At 41.8% G+C, this 18,145-nt stretch overlaps 1 protein-coding gene across 1 annotated transcript in view; it reads right to left on the reverse strand.

The window, feature by feature from the left end:
- Positions 1-18,145, reverse strand: part of LOC135082428 (GPI transamidase component PIG-S) — a 107,282-nt gene that overhangs the window by 7,468 nt on the left and 81,669 nt on the right. Inside the window, exons 8-10 of the mRNA XM_063977223.1 lie at positions 3,162-3,334; positions 1,931-2,068; positions 357-500 (exon numbers count right to left, since the gene is read on the reverse strand). Coding sequence (XP_063833293.1) covers positions 357-500; positions 1,931-2,068; positions 3,162-3,334 — 455 coding nt within the window. The remainder of the gene's footprint in view (positions 1-356; positions 501-1,930; positions 2,069-3,161; positions 3,335-18,145) is intronic.

The following is an 18,145-nucleotide window of genomic DNA, read 5'->3' on the forward strand; positions in this document are numbered from 1 at the left end:
ACATTAAGACAGTCGCCAGCTTGTCATCAGCTTCCAATAGTTTTTACCAAGCCTGTAACACCCTAAAGTTTGAACATACCATATCAGATACCCCTAGAAGCTTCCTCAGAGCAAGACGAAGGTGTCGCATATCACATGACACTTGACTATTTCAAAATAGGCATCTTTGACACATTGAGACACTCGCCACCTTGTTATCAGCTTCCAAACCCTTCTAAGTTTGGACTCACCATATCAGGCACGCCCAGATTAAGACACTTGGTAGCTCATCATCCACTCCTATAGCGGTCTCACCAGCCAGAGCAGCATCTCATGGTCTTCAAACAGCCTGTAAGAGTCTAAGAACTAGCACTCACCATATCAGGCACCCCCAGCAGCGTCCTCAGCTGCGCCACGAAGGTGCCCATGAGCGGGCGCGCGTCGGGCGCCCAGGCGGCGGCGGCGCACGCGGCCGGCGGCGGGCCCACCAGCACCACGCCGCCCCACTTGCGGGACATGGACTATAGACCGGGGACTGCTAACTTGATGGGGACATAGGTGTGACAGAGAGCCCACTATGCAGAGGCTGCATGGAGGCAGAAGAGCCACATGGAATTCAGGAGCGTGATAAATCATTGGGCTTAATTCTAGAATCTCCAGTCTTACTGCCAGAAGCTTGTAACGGCATGGATCAGGCTACTCACTTTTTGGAGTGATTTGAGTTGGTTGGAGTAGAAAAAGAACCACAAATCACGCACAAAGGCCCAATTAGAAACTATGGGACTGCTAAAACTAACCTGTAAATCCTGTAATTCTCCAAGAACTAGAATAGTGAGGGTCTGCCTTTGATGTCCAGACGGCATATGCATCTTTGACACATTAAGACACTTGGTAGCTCATCATCCACTCCTATAGCTGCCTCACCAGCCAGAACAGGTTCTCATGATCTTCCATAACCTTCAAGCAGCCTGTGAGATTCTAAGAATTCGAGCTCACCATATCAGGCACCCCCAGAAGCTTCCTCAGCTACGAGACGAAGGTGTCACTTATCACATGACACTTGACTATTTCAAAATAGGCATCTTAGACACTTTAACACACTTGGTAGCTTATCATCCGCTCCTATAGCAGTCTCACCAGCCAGAACAGCTTGTCATGATCTTCCATAACCCTCTAACCATCCTATAAACCCTTATTAACCAAGACTCACCATATCAGGCACTCCCAGAAGCTTCCTCAGCTGCGCGACGAAGGTGTCACCTATCACATGACACTTGACTATTTCAAAATAGGCATCTTTGACACATTAAGACACTTGGTAGCTCATCATCCGCTCCTATAGCTACCCCACCAGCCAGAGTAGCTTCTCATGGTCTTCTATAACCTTCAAATAGTCTATAAGATATCTTCAAATAGTCTATAGAAATAAATTCCAATTTAAATGATTTGTGGGAATGAATAGAGGTATCCGTGGCCGTGGGCTCCACTGATTGTTCTGTTCATTTCCATAAATCAGCTAGTGGTGCAAAGAGGCAAAGCATGTTTGTAAGATGGGGATAGCGGTGCGGGTTGTACAATAACTAAATGTCGATGTATAACTTTACTGCATATCTGAATTGTACAATTGTTTGTTATCCTAAATAAAATAAAATAAAATAAAATAAGAGTCTAAGAACTAGAACTCACCATATCAGGCACCGCAGCTGCGCGACGACGGTGTCACTTATCACATCACACTTGACTATTTCAAAATAGGCATCTTTGACACATTAAGACACTCGCCACCTCCCTATCAGCTTCCAAACCCTTCTAAGTTTGGACTCACCATATCAGGCACGCCCAGATTAAGACACTTGGTAGCTCATCATCCACTCCTATAGCGGTCTCACCAGCCAGAGCAGCTTCTCATGGTCTTCAAACAGTCTGTAAGTTTCTAAGAACTTGAACTCACCATGTCAGGCACCCCCAGCAGCGTCCTCAGCTGCGCGACGAAGGTGCCCATGAGCGGACGCGCGTCGGGCGCCCAGGCGGCGGCGGCGCACGCGGCCGGCGGCGGGCCCCACAGCACCACCCATTTGGGGGACATGGACTATAGACTGGGGACTGCTAACTTGATGGGGATATAGGTGTGACTGACAGCCGACATGCAGAGGCTGCATGGAGGCAGATGAAACACCATAGCAGAAAACCATGGAATGCAGGAGTGTGGTAGATAAACGGGCTCAAGTTCTCCAATCTCCCGCATTATTGCCGGAAGGTATAGCAGCCTGGGCAAACGTCTCAGTTTCTTTGATACATTAAGACACTCGCCAGCTTGTCATCAGCCTTTATAACCTACAACCTAGCCTGTAACACCCTAAAGTTTGAACACACCATATCAGCTACCCCCAGAAGCTTCCTCAACTGCGCGACGAAGGTGTTACTTATCACATAACACTTGAATATTTCAAAATAGGCATCTTTGACACTTTAAGACACTTGGTAGCTGATCATCCGCTCCTATAGCCACCTCACCAGCCAGAGTAGCTTCTCATGGTCATCCACAGCCTTCCAACCGTCCTGTACCAAGACTCACCATATCAGGTACTCCTAGAAGCGTCCTCAGCTGCGCGACGAAGGTGCCCATGAGCGGGCGCGCGCGAGAATCTCCAGTATTACTGCCAGACTTGCAACGGCTGATCGCTTTTAGGGGTGATCCGAGTTGATTGGAGTAGAAAAAGAATGCACAAATCACGGACAATAGCTCAATGAAAAGCACACAAGGGACTGCTAATCAACCTGTAATGCTCTAAGAAGTAGAACTTACCATATCAGTGCCCATGGTTAGACAGACATTTGGCGATCGACAGAAGGCGGATTAGAGACTTGTATACTTCATCATCTGCTCCTATAACAGTCTCACCAGCCAGAACAGCATGTCATGCTCTTCCTCAGCCTTCAAGCAGCCTGTAAGTTTCTAAAAACTAAAGCCCGGTCTGTGAGCATGTAGAATTTTGTCCAATGACCCCAAGCTACTCATCCTTATTGTTCGCGCGTAATTATGTTGCTGTTGCGCTCGCACACTCACTGCGGCCGTCGCACAGTCGCGACAGCAATATAATTACGCGCGAGCGATAAGGATGGGTAGCTTGGGGTCATTGGACAAAATTCTACGTGCTCACAGACCAGACTATAGCACTCACCATGTCAGGCACCCCCAGAAGCGTCCTCAGCTGTGCGACGAAGGTGCCCATGAGCGGGCGCGCGTCGGGCGCCCAGGCGGCGGCGGCGCACGCGGCCGGCGGCGGGCTGGCCAACACCACGCCCCCCCATTTAGGGGACATAAAGGCTTGGACCGGGGATTGTATGGGGTTGCCTGTGGAAGAAAATGAAACTAAAGTACGGCCAACGAGAAGCGATACCAAATGTAAACAAACCCAATGTCATGGTCATTTGAAATAGCAGGGGTGCATAACTTTTTAATAGTTAGATTACATATTTTACAATACAGTTTTAAAAAATATCTGGCAAACCATATGTTCACACACTTCACATCACACGATTAAATAACACAACTTCCGTAGGCTGATAAAAACTTTATTAAACCAGTTATGCAAATCACCCTATAAAGTCCAAAAAAAATCAAATGTTAGCGCGAGTCAATTACGGTCAACGCCATCTATTAACGAAAATTGGAACTTAGTTCCGCGCGGGGGTGGCGCTACGAAAAGCGCAAATACATTTTATCTTAATCTAAACATTGCCGCCAGCCAAGGACGACTTAGTCCTTTCAATAACATTAGGATTCTATAGGGAGCATACATATTTTAGTAATAGGACGTTTCAGAATCGTGTCACGGCATTTAACTGTCACTACACGTACTAAACCATCATTTCCGGGATGGATCTCTGTTACTCTACCTAGCAACCACTTAGAGGGAGGAAGGCACTCATTTTTGACAATTACTAAATCGTTTATCTGAAGGGACCTTTGCGGAGAAGACCATTTGTATCGATTTTGAAGAGTGACTAGGTATTCCTGAGTCCAACGCTTCCAAAATGACTGTAACATGTGCTCTATATGTTGCCAACGATTAAGTCTATTCATCGGTATATCGATTACATCTTCATGAGGAACCACTGAAGGTGGACCTAACATTAGAAAATGACCTGGGGTCAGTGCGGTAAAATCATCTACTGAATCGCTTAAAGCAGAAATGGGACGAGAATTGAGACAACATTCTATCTGGGCTAAGAGAGTACTATACTCTTCTAAGGTAAGTTTGGTGTCTTTTGTAACCCGGTGAATATGATGTTTAGTGGAGCGCACACCGGCTTCCCACAGGCCTCCAAAATGAGGCGATCCTGGGGGAATAAAATGCCATTCAGTCCCGTCAGAAGCTAGAAGCTCTCTTAATTCTACAGGTAGGGACGCTTTATATTTATTTAGCATTCTAGCGAGCTCAAAATTGGCACCAATGAAATTAGTTCCACAGTCAGAATATAAATGAGCACAATGACCACGGCGAGCTGTGAACCTTTTAAAGGCAGCGATAAAGGCATTTGTTGATAGCTCAGACACGAGCTCTAAGTGTATAGCTTTTGTGACAGTGCAAATAAATATGGCAATATAAGCCTTAATTGAGGCAGCGGTTCGAAGCTTGGAAGATTTCAAATAACACGGACCGGCAAAATCTACACCACTACTAGAAAAAGGCTTCGATATAGTTACCCTGGCTGCTGGCAAGTTTCCCATCAATTGAGTAGCAAACTTGGGAGAGTATCTCACACATGCAATACATTTTCTAACATGCAACTTTACTAAAGATTTAACATTTGTTATCCAATAGTTAGCACGAATAACATTTAACATAAGCAAGGGGCCTCCATGCAAAGTCCTTTGATGCGTTTGGTTCACTATCAATTTTGCTAAATGAGATTTTCCGGATACGATCAATGGGTTTTTAGTGTCACGTGGAATAGGCGCGTTTTTTAATCTACCACCAACTCTCAAAAGTTGATTCTCATCAATAAATGGATGTAAAAAGTATAAAGGACTTTTCTTGGAGATACCTTGACCAGTTTTCAAAGCATTAATTTCATCAGAGAAATAGCAATTTTGTGACATTTTAATACAACAGTTCATCGCAAATCTTAGTTCATTAGTGGTTAGATATGGAGGAAATTCCTTGGATAGTTCGTTCTGAGAATTAATTTTAGCTTGAATTCTTAGTTTACAATTTTTTACAAACCGTAAGCAATATGCAATCACTCTTTTCAATCTCATTAAGTTAGAATAATTTTGTATAATCAATTCATCGGGTAGTTCATCAACATTAACTGCATGCGCAACGACTTTATACTCTAAATCAGTTTCATGCAATTCATTATTCACAATAATTTCATTAGAAGAATGTAACCAATGCGGCCCACTCCACCATAGTTCATGTTCTGGCAGTTGTGCAGGAGGAATGCCTCGCGAAGCACAATCTGCTGGGTTGTCTTTAGAGTTTACATGATGCCATTGACTAGATCTGGTAACATTCAAAATCTCGGCGACGCGATTACCTACAAACGTTTTCCAACTATTAGGATGCTTCTGTAACCACGCTAGAACTATGGTAGAGTCGCTCCAACCATAAACATTACAATCAGGCACATTTAAACAAGTCTTAACTCTGTCCATTAATTTTGCTGTCAATACAGCGCCACACAACTCTAGGCGAGGAATTGAGACTTGTTTTATTGGCGCTACCTTGGTTTTGGCTGCCACTAATTTAACTACAATCCCGGAATTGTCAATTATGCGAAGAAAAACAACTCCTGCATATGCTGCGTTGGAGGCATCACTAAAACCGTGTATCTCAACCTTTAAATTCGTGTTTGTAATCCCAATCCAACGTGGTAAATTAATAGTTATCATGCGGTTAACTTCATCTCTAAACAACAACCATTCTGTTTGAAAATTGACTGGAAGTTCGTCATCCCAGCCAACACCAAGGAGCCATAATCGCTGTAAAAATATTTTAGCAACAATAACCACCGGAGACAACCAGCCCAAAGGGTCATAGATTTTAGCTATGTCTGAAAGTACTATCCGTTTAGTCAATTTTTTCTGTGAATCTTGTGAAAAATTAATTTTTAATTCAAAACTGTCCTTTTTTGGATTCCATTTAACACCTAAAGCCTTTATTGAATTTTCCATCACAATATCAAATGACTCTTGTGGTTGGCTGCCGTCCTTTGGTAAGCTATTTAGCACATCCACTGAATTTGTACCCCATTTATGTAAAACAAAACCTCCACTTTGTAACAAATCAATTAACTCTTTACACAAATTAATAGCGTCATTTTCTGTATCACATCCCGACAACAGATCATCCATGTAAAAATCGCACTCTAAAACACTCGCGGCGTTAGGATATTTACAACGTTCATCACTTGCCAACTGCTTTAACACTTTGATCGCGAGATACGGGGCACACGACGTGCCATACGTAACCGTACACAATCGATATTCACTGATTGGGTCTGCAGGGCTTTTTCTCCAGACGATTCGCTGATAATCCTGGTCTTCGGGTCTCACGAGTATTTGTCTATACATACGCTGGATGTCGGCTACCAAGCAGACTTTGTGTTGACGCCAGCGTAAGAAGATGTCACGAATGTCGTGCTGAAGAGATGGACCAATCAGTAACTTCTCGTTCAGTGAAGTACCTGAACTTGTTTCCACAGAGCCGTCAAAAACGACCCGCAGCTTTGTGGTTGTGCTGTCTTCTCGAAGGATTCCGTGGTGCGGGAGATAACAAACGTCAGGCTTATTCAAGTCTGCCACAGGAACCTTTTCCATATGCTGTAGATCCTCGTACTCATCCATAAACCCCTTATAACGTTGCTGGAATACCTCATCGCGCTGGAAACGACGTTCCATGTGCAGCAAACGTTTGACAGCAAGGCTCTTCGATTCTCCGAGCGGTGTTCCATTCTTTTCAGTCGAGAACGGTAGAGCAACAATGTAACGCCCAGAGTCAGTGCGAGAATGCGTCTGTTCAAATATCTTCTCACACTGTGTTTCACTTGCTGTCTGTGTACGAGTTTGTGTGTGTAGCTCCTCCGATTCCCAGAACCGCTGTAAAATGTCATCTGTCTGAAGTTGGCTGTGCATAACAACGATCTCCTTCATTTCAGTGTGGGGTCCCTCAACTTTGCCTGAAATGAGCCAACCCAGAAGCGAGTTCTGTGCTATAATTGAGCTATATCTTTTGACACCATCCATCAAAATTTGTGCGTAAATCTCTGCTCCTAAGAGAAGGTCTATCCCACTTGGTCGACTAAACGTGGGGTCTGCTAACGGCAATTTGTGTAATTCAGAGGCGCAGGTTACATTTATCTCTTTTCTAGGTAAAATAGAAGCCAGGGTTTTCAGTACGTGAGCTTTCACTTCCACAACAGGGTTTTCATCGTGTAACGAGTATAAATTGAAACCCACGACTTCTTTAGAGACTGTACTGACCTTCGAATCAACACCTGTAACTCTGCTGTATAGATGTTCCCTGTGTAGTCCTAATCTCTGAGCGGCTGATGTTGTGATAAAAGACGCCTGTGAACCTTGGTCGATCAGCGCTCTCAGGGAGTGTCTTCTGCCATCCTTGCCTCGAATCTGTACCAATGCCGTAGCTAACAAGACCTGTGTTCCGGTTATATCAGCCTTGTATACCGCCAACTGGGATGTGTCATAATCTCCAACCTCTTCATCTTCTTCGTTATCAACTTGGGTAGCATGTGTTTGTTGTGTCTCTGTAGTATTCAGGTGCAAGAGTGAGTGATGACGTCGCTGGCAAATCTTACACGAAGTGTTTTGACGACAAAATCGGACACTGTGCTTCGGAATAAGACAGTTGAAGCACAGCTGTTTTTCTATAGCAACGTCACGTCGTTCTTCTGGACTCAATTTGGTGAAATCTTTGCAACTGTGTATATAATGGTCCTTACTACAGAGTGTACATATTGGTTCAGCGCTGGCCTTAAACGATTTCAACGGTGGAGTGCGATTCACTGTCGTTTCCTTCGGAGTGGTGATGTTTAATGACTCAAGAGTTCTAAATCGCATCTCCATGAAATCCAGCAGCTCCTTAGTAGTTGGAATATCACGTGATCCTCCCAACCTCTGCTCCCATAGTCGATGACTTTCACTGTCGAATTTACCGACAATGATGTGCGTAATCAGAGGGTCCCAGTTTGTAGTCGATACGCCCACATTATTCAATGCGTTCAAAGTTTCATTTGTGGTGTCTAATAATGTGCGTATACCCTTGGCTGATTCTGACGGAAGTTTCTTCTGACCAATAAATCGTGTGATGTGTGCATGTACTATAAGTCTCTTATTATCGTATCTAGCCTCCAGCAATTCTAAGGCCTTCGTGTAGTTTGCCTCGGTTAAGGGAAATTGCCTCAACAATAACTCGGCTTCGCCCTTGAGATTGCTCTTCAAATAGTGGTACTTCTGGATGTTGCTTAACTCTGAGTTATTGTGAATTAATGATTTGAATAAATCATAAAAGCTAGTCCACTCATTGTAATTTCCCGAGAACGATGGTATTTCTATGGCAGGCAACTTAGTTCTCAAACCATATTTTGCTGGGGCGGTCACAGTGATGTTTTCACTGCCTTTGGTGACCGTGTCTAACTTGGGGGCCAATTCCTCTAAATGTTCCTTCATAAGAGTCTTCAGTTCTAAATAATCATCCTCACAGTTGTAATAAAAATCTTCTCTAAAATATTGCAAGTCTTTCCTCTCCTCTGTTGTAGCTAATTCCAGTATTTCCAAATGATTTCTTTTAAATATTACGAAGTTTGACTCTAATAACTCTAATCTTGTGTCTATGTATGGTTTGGTGACTCTACTTTTCGATTTCTTATAATTGCTCAAAAGTCTATTTATTTGTGATGATAATTCCTCTTGTCCCCGTAATAGTGCTTGAATACCCATTTTAATCACTTATTGTTTTTCGTATCAAAATTAAACTGTCTCTAATTAATTAAGTCCAAATGTAGCAACAAAATGTTCCGAACTAATAGCACTTCACAAATTACAAGTTCAAAATTTGCAAAATTATACTAAGTCTTTTCCCCATACAAAAGTCACTATAATTTTCTAAGTGTTTTTGCCCTACAAAATCACCAAAAAATATTCTAATGACCATTTTCACCATCAATCCCTAATTTTTAAGTGACCCCTATGAAAACAAAATTCCTGTTATGTGTTACCATGGGAGTCACTTAAAAATTAGGGATTGATGGTGAAAACAGGCATAAGTCTTTTTTCCATACAACAGATTTCACAATTTTTCTAAGTTCTAAAACACTGGAATTTGCACTAAGTTCAATTTTCTTCCTAATTTATCAGAGTCACTCTACTTACAGTTTTCCTTGCTACGCACACTAACCACAATCCGTAAAAATCACTGCGATCCAATAGTGCACTGCAATCCAATCCTTATATCCGGCTCGTTAAGGTCCAAATGTTCACACACTTCACATCACACGATTAAATAACACAACTTCCGTAGGCTGATAAAAACTTTATTAAACCAGTTATGCAAATCACCCTATAAAGTCCAAAAAAAATCAAATGTTAGCGCGAGTCAATTACGGTCAACGCCATCTATTAACGAAAATTGGAACTTAGTTCCGCGCGGGGGTGGCGCTACGAAAAGCGCAAATACATTTTATCTTAATCTAAACACCATAAAAATTGATGTTTTATTGAATATTTTTTTTTAATTTGAATTATTGTATAATGTAGATTTAAATTAAATAGGACGAGAATAATAATAACATTTCTGCCTCACAATGTGCCCGGTGTATGGCAACTCGCCTACCCCTTTTTCATAGACTTAAATATATCGGAATAATAAAATAAGAACCGACAAGTAAGAGATTTGCCCTCGTGAATTGCAACAACTTGTTACTAAAATGGATGTCCGAATGTTGACGAACCCGTCTAACTTTGACATATTTGGCGGGAGAACGAGACATTACGACAAATACACAAGATGGGAAGAGACAGAATAGATTGTCAACTCGACAGTCGTATCGACCTTTTGTATCGCTGCTAGTTGGCCGTACTTTAGGTACAGTCATCATCCAATAGTTTATGACACCGAAAGTGACCAAAAAGTGGACAACAAAACCTTATTCCAATGATTGTAACAAAGACGTGTTGAGAACTTTTTGACAACTTTGGGTATCACGAACTGTTTGACACTGACTGTATAGAGGGGTAGAACACTTTATTATAATTATGGCAACACTGTTTCGCACAAACGGGTATTTGGGAAATTTCACATTTTGTCAAAGACTAATTTCATGTTGAATATAATATCTATGGTCAACCCACAGTAAGCTAAGACACAAGATGTCCTCGGGATGGTTAGAAGCAAGTTGAGGTGCTCTTGGCACTTGGCTGAGTGTATTCAATGGATATTGAACCATATGCGGGTTAACGGGACTATTCCCACCGCTGCAACTCCTGTGTAGCCAGGATCTACAGCTCGTTCTCACATCCCTCGTCGTGTATGAGCAGTGGTGAAGTCTTGCAGGGCGCAGCGTAGAGGACTAGGTTTAGAATCGGCAGGGCCGACACGACTCCCGAGGAGGTGGAGACGATGTTTAATTGTGGACCATATGCCTTAAGACACAAGGCTCATTGCCCAATGTGTGTGTCCCCGGTCGTGTATGAGCTGTTGCGCGTCAGAAACAAGTGAAAGCGCTCTTCTGCGCTTTGTGTATTCAATGAATTTTGAATCGTATGCCTCAAGACACTAGGTTCATTGTCCATTGTCTGACCTTTCCTTTAGCTGCGGCGTGTCAAGAAAAAGTGAAGGCGCTCTTGGCGATCGGCTTAGTGTTTTAATGGATTTTGATCCGTATGCCTCAAGATACTGGGTTCATTGTCCATTGTCACACCGGTCGTGTATAAGCAGCGGAGCGTCAGAAACAAGTGAAGGCGCTCTTGTTGCTTCAATGGATTGTAAACCGTACGCCTCAAGACGCAAAGTTCCTTGTCCATTGTCTGACCTCCTCTAGAAGCGGCGCGTCACGACCAAGTGAAAACGCTCTTGATACTCAGCTGAGAGAATTCAAATTTGAACCGTATGTAATAATAATAATAATAAAACGTTTATTGCCAGTAAAACCAAATACATAAAGTCCTTATATCTAGCGGATACCGCACTAAGCGAAGCTTGTGTCGCGGTAACCTTTAAAACTTGTTACACAAAATAATCTTTACAAGTGGTCTGGGAACATTCAGATCAGACTATTACTAACAGTTTCAGAGTGTTATTAATCAGGTAAATGAAATTACTTACAATATTTTAATGTTACTACTTAGTCTCTATAAGTATAATAGTCATCTTAATAAACTATTGTAGAAAACTATGTTTAAAAATTAATCAAAATATATAAAAGAAAACAGAGTTAATATGTGAGTGATGTATGTGTGATGTGTGTGTGAAGTGTGATGTGTGTGAAGTGTGATGTGAGTGTGAAGTGTTTGTGTGCATGATGTAGTGTGCGTGGTAGAGGTTTCCTTATAAATTTGTTATGGGAGGAGGCATTCTGTATCCGGATAGTCAAGACTATTAAGCCAAGATTCTATTTCTGGTTTCGCATGTCTAGTAGTAAGGGTTTTAATTTTTAATTTACGGCAAGTTTTGTTGTATATGAATGGTAGCAAAAAAGTAGGGTGACGTTTGGCAAATTTAGTGCGTACCTACTGTTGGGACCGGGATCTTAAAGACACGTTGCTTACACAGTTTTTCGTAATCAGGAGACCTGAGGGTGATAGTGTGCATGCCAGTAGCAGCCCTTAATATGAACAGCTGACGAACTCTCAAGACTCCTGCTTCCGAATAAAGCTGGTTTGTGTTATATTTGAAAGGCTTCCTGAGCATCACTTTAAGAACTGCCCTTTGGGCTCTTTCAAGCTCAATCATTATGTACTTAGCAGCTCCTCCCCACACTCGAATGCAATACATAATCAGGGATTGGCAAAGGGTTTTGTACACTAGCAGCAGAGTTTCCCTCGGGGCCGAGTATCTTAAATTTTTCATAACGTGTATGATTTTAAGGGTACGGTTGGAAAGTTGGGAAATGTGTTCCTTATAGGACAGGTTTTGGTCCACGGTTACTCCTAGGTATTTAATACTACCAACCCTCTCAATTTCGCTACAGGAGCAACTTGCAGAAGTATTTAGAGTGTGCATGTGCAGTTTGAGTATGCTTGAGGAAGGTGGTTGTGTACGAGCTGTCATATGAAATGCTATGTATTTCGTTTTCTTGGCGTTAAGTGTTAGCAAATTATTTTTAAGCCAGTTCGTGACAGCTGCTAAGCCACGTTCAGCATTTTCATATGTGGTTTTCCAGGAAATTCCTTGAAAAAGCAACACCGTGTCGTCAGCGTAGAGTAGCGTTTCCGCTCCTTCGAGATGTAGTGTGGGGATGTCACGCATATACAAAATGAATAGTGTAGGGCCAAGTATGCTGCCTTGAGGTACGCCGTATTCAACTTGGGTCTGATCGCTAACCACTGAACCGACACGAACGCACTGTCTTCGATTACATAGGTAACTGGCAAACCAGTCATACGCCAGTCCTCTAATGCCTACGTGGTATAGCTTTCGAAGAAGGATTGGGGTCGATACTGTGTCGAAAGCTTTGGCGAGATCTAGGAATACGCCCAGACAGGCTTTGTTCCTATCTAGTGCATCTGAAACTAAGTTTGATAAAACCATCACAGCGTCTTCGGTAGATCTTCCGCGTCTGAATCCAAATTGGTTTTCCGGTATAAGATTATTACTCTCCAGAAACGAAACAATTCTTTTATTTACTAGCTTTTCTAACAGTTTTGAGAATATTGTAAGTAATGAAATTGGTCGGTAGTTGGTGGGGCAGGTTTTATCTACATTTTTATGTATTGGAGTTACGATGGCCAGTTTCCAGTCCTCAGGAAAAACTCCAGAGGCGAAGCTTAGGTTAAAAATGTGTGTTAAAGGAATGACTAGAGATCTTCTTGCAAGTTTAATTATTAATGTAGAGCATTTGTCAATACCTGGAGAGCTATCGAGTTTTAAGTCACCAATAAGGCTGTCAACTTCACTTTCGTCTGTAGGATTAAAGAAAAATGATTTTGATATCGATTGCTGAGGTGACACTGCAGCAGCTAGAGATGTCTGTGTAGCGGACATGTCTTTGAGAGATTTATCAGCTAAGTCTTTTCCAACATTGGCAAAGTAACTGTTACACTGGTTCACGGATGAGCACGGGTCGTTTTTATTTTTGATGAGATCAGTAGATTCCGTTTTGCGTTTATTTAAATGGTGTACGCGCCAGCATTAAAACCTCATGCAATTCAAACTCATGTCACACTATTCTATCACTCATTCTGACAGTCCTTTTCCTATCCTCTCCCTCCCACCTTCAGTCTCGCTCTCGCATCGCAACGCGCCGCTTCGCCTACCTATCTGGGCGTTAATACTAAATAAGTATCCAAAATAAACCAATTCAAATAAACACAAATCGCGCGCTAAACTCATCTCAATAAAATTCAAGTGTTTGTGAAAGTGAAAGAAGAACCAAGCTTGGACCGTCCTGTGGAGTCTGCTCAATCGAAGGTATCCCATCCCGTTCCTATCCCAATCTCCTACAACTCCTTTCTGGTCCTACCGAGCCGCATGGTTCATTTCCTATCCTTTACACTTACATAAAATCACAACTACACATTTTCACGCATCCGTCATTTTGACAACTCTCTAGAAAATTCTAGAAAATTCGCTCGTTTGACACATTCTTTCTGGAAAGTTCGATTCGTTTGACATTTGACACATTCTAGAAATTACTATTCGCTCAAACGTCAACTCGTTGTTTGTAAACACGTGTATTTTTTAAATTCAATCTTTTAAAATTTTATTTCAATTCAATTTCAAATTCGCTTACATACGCTACGCATTTTATTTTCCTACTGGATTATAAATAAATACGCACAACTCAACTCATTTTTTAACGCTAGCTCTCGTGCGTGTGTTTGCTCACCTACAATACAATGGAGGGAGTAAAACGCAAAATTAATTTGCTTGAAGCTAAAAAAGAAGCGCTTTTTCAGAGGGTTCAGGAACTATACGACCTCAGCCTAAAGGTCTCCGACCCTCAGATTGAACAAATTTTCATGTCTCGCATGCATTCGATTGAAAAAACAAGATCGGATTTTCTTGATACTATTGACGAACTTAATTTGTGTTATATGAAAAATGATGAGGAACTCAAACCTACATTTGCCGCACTCAACTCGTTTGACGATTTGTACTGTAACATCCTTTCGGTGCAAAGCTCCATCGCACAACTAAAGGCCAACACAGAGCGTCGCAAACAGGATTTCGTAAAAAAATTACCGCCTTTAGAACTAGTCTCTTTCGACGGAGCCCCTTCCAAGTGGCCCGTTTTCTACCAAAATTTTAAAACGCTTATTCATGAGAACACTGGTTTGTCTCCAGGTGAAAAGGCTCAATACCTTATAGGAAAACTTTCCGGAAAAGCACTTACAATTTGCTCGGGTATTCCACCGACTGGTGAGAACTATTACATAATTTGGAACAACCTATTAGAAAAATACCAAGACATAAGAGTACAAGCCTCTATGTATTTGGAACAATTAATAAACTTCAAATCGCAATCTTTAGATGAATTTTTGGAACAGTATTGCTCAGCTGAAGCTGCCTTACGACGTTTACAGATTGATGACCTTTCCGATTTCATTTTGACTCATATTGCTCTCAGTAAATTAGACAAAGACACTCTAAATTTATTTGAACAATCCATTAAGCACGTAAAAATGCCTAAGTTTAATGATCTCAAGACTTTTATAAAAGAACAGAATAAGATCCATTCTTTACGCTCATCTTTTACGCAGAATAAGCTGTACGTTAATAATAAAACGAATTTCGCATCGCAGTCTAAAAACTCGAAACCGACACAGTCGTTTGTTTCTAATACAGCTTCTGGAGTAAAACCCAATCAACATTACTTCCAATCTCAACCGAATTCGCAAGGCTCATACACTCCATCCGCTGTACGCAAGAATTGTCAACTTTGTAAGACGGAACCTGAACATGCCCTGTTCAAATGCAGTTATTTTCTCTCGAAAAATGCGCCAACTCGCCACTCTTTAGTTACTAAATGTAACTTTTGTCTCAATTGTTTAGGCTTTCATAACATCAAAGATTGCAGATCTCAAAATCGTTGCTCAGTTTGCCAACGTAAACATCACACTCTTATTCATATAGATAACTTTAACGTGAATAGACCTATGACGTCACAACAGCTGACTTGCAGCGCGACGCTTTCGCCGACCGACGCGTCCATGTCCGCGCCCGGTCCGGTCACGCCGCCGTTGCAATCGATGCCAACCAACAATGTATCTCTCTCTGCAGTCACGCCGTCGATCGCTGATGAATCTAGTACCACGGTCTTATTACCCACCGCGTCAGTGTATACTTATGACAATAATAAGACGTGTCAAAAATTACGCGTGTTTCTAGACACAGGTTCGATGAGCAACTTTATCACAAATAAATGTTGTGCGCGACTGAACTTAAAAGTCAATCCGCTACCTACCACTATTAAGGGCATAGGTCAGTCTGAAAGTGTGTCGCTAGGATATGTATCTTTCACAATTGCCTCACGCTTTGATCCCAGGTGTAAATACACTATTAACGCACGCGTCATTGATACAATAACCGATTATTTACCTAATGTAAAGGTTGACATAACCCAGTTATCGCATTTACAAGGTCTTCCTATGGCTGATGACAGCTTCGATATCCCTGCTGAAATCGATTGTTTGTTAGGCAATGAGATATTCCCGCTTCTTTTAGGTAGTAATAAAATAACTTCACCGCAATCCTCTGTCATCGCTATCGAAACCACGCTCGGATATCTCGCTATGGGACGCGCTCAGTGTTACTCAGCTCATTCACGCAATGATAATAAAGCATTCTTTTGCAATGTAGACTCGCACTCATTAAAATCACTCACGCAACGCTTTTGGGAGCTTGAAAGTGTACCTACTAAGAGACACATCAGCCCTGACGATGATATATGTGAAAACATTTTCCAATCAACTCATTCTCGCGACGACTCTGGGACGTATACCGTTTCTTTGCCATTTAAACTCGACCCATCAGAACTCGGCGATTCTTATTTTACTGCTAGGCGTCGCTTCTATAACTTAGAAAAAAAGTTAGACTCAACTCCGGGCTTACGCACTAACTATAATGAAAATATTCAAGACTGTATCGATCGCGGTTTTCTGTCAAAAGTCGAAAACGCATCGAATTCAGAGGAAAATACTCCAAATTATTATATACCTCATCATGCAGTATACCGACCAGATAAACTCACTTCAAAAACTCGAGTCGTTTTAGATGCAAGTTGTAAAACAACCTCTGGAAAGTCGTTAAATGATGTTCTTTACACTGGCCCAAACTTACAAAGTAATATTTTTGATCTTTTAATTAACTTACGCATTTTCTCAGTCGCTTTATCTGCTGATATTGAAAAGATGTATTTCTGTGTGAAGCTTGATCAAAATCACCACCCCTTTCAACGCATATTATTTCGATTTGATCCTGAATCACCGATTGATACTTATCAATACAATAGGGTTTCTTTTGGCGTTTCTAGCTCGCCTTACCTCGCTATGCGTGTCGTTCGCCAACTCGCTGAGGACGAGCGCGCGAATTATCCTATCGCCGCGTCTGAAGCTCAATCCTGTATGTATATGGACGATTATGTCTCATCGATGGACGGGTTAGAAAAAGCTGAACAATCTTACCACCAAATGGTTAAGATGTTCATGGCCGGGGGGTTTAAAATGGTTAAGTGGATCTCGAACAACCCTGAGCTTTTAAATAAGATTCCCGATTCGCATAAAAATCCACAGCTCGTCGATTTTGACACTGACTCAGAAATTACGACAAAAATCATAGGCATGCAGTGGCTTCCAAATGATGACGTTTTTCTTTACAAAATTAACTCTACTAACTCTGACCAATGCACAAAACGCACGATTCTCTCCGCAACCGCTAGATTATTCGACCCTTTGGGTTTGCTAGGCCCTGTGACAGCGTTTCTCAAACTTTTAATTCAAGAATGCTGGCAGCGCGAACTTGAATGGGATCAGCCAGTTCCAGACTCAATAAAAAATAAATGGAATCGGTTTGATAGTGAGATTAACTATTTATCGCAATTAAAAATATCTCGTCATATAGGAATCACCGCGGGTTGTCACGTCACTATCATGGGCTTCGCGGACGCCAGCGAAGTATGCTACGGAGCTGTAGTTTATGTGCGCGTGAGCTCTGATGCAGATTCACCCGGTGAAGTCTTTCTTATCGCATCCAAATCGCGCGTCGCGCCTTTAAAGAAAATATCTCTTGCGCGGCTTGAACTGTGCGCAGCGCTGCTCTTAACAAATCTTTTATTATCGGTTCGCGATAGTATAGAGAATCGTTATCCTGTTAACTCAATTTACGCATTTTCAGACTCGACTGTCACTCTCACGTGGATACATTCTCCCGCGTACAAATTTCACACATTTGTTGCGAATAGAATTACTGAAATTAATTCGAAACTCAACGCAAAAATTTGGTATCATGTTAATGGAAATGAAAATCCTGCAGATGTAATATCGCGACCTGTAACTCCTAAAGCATTATTAAATCAATTAAATTGGTTTCACTCTCCTCAATGGACAGCTCAGCCAATCTCGCAATGGCCTATCGAGCCATTTCAAGTTTCATCTAACAGTGTTCGACTGGAAGAGAAAACTATCGCTCTTGTTTCAGAGACAAGCTCTCAATCGAACTCTCACCCTTTCGATCGATTAATTGATCGCATTTCCACGTACCCAAAATTATTACGCGCTACTGTGTACGTGTTACGCTTCGCTAAAATACTACGTTCAAACGGAGTGGTTACATCCTCTGATTTAGAACTCGCTGAACTCTATTTAGTACGCCATATACAGGCACTATTTTTTACTCAAGATATGCACGCAATTAAAAATAATAAACCCTTTAACAAATCGCTTCTCAAACTTAACCCTTTCATTGACTCTGATAATATACTT

Source organism: Ostrinia nubilalis, chromosome 21, assembly GCF_963855985.1.
Source record: "Ostrinia nubilalis chromosome 21, ilOstNubi1.1, whole genome shotgun sequence".
NCBI classification, from domain to species: Eukaryota; Metazoa; Arthropoda; class Insecta; order Lepidoptera; family Crambidae; genus Ostrinia; species Ostrinia nubilalis.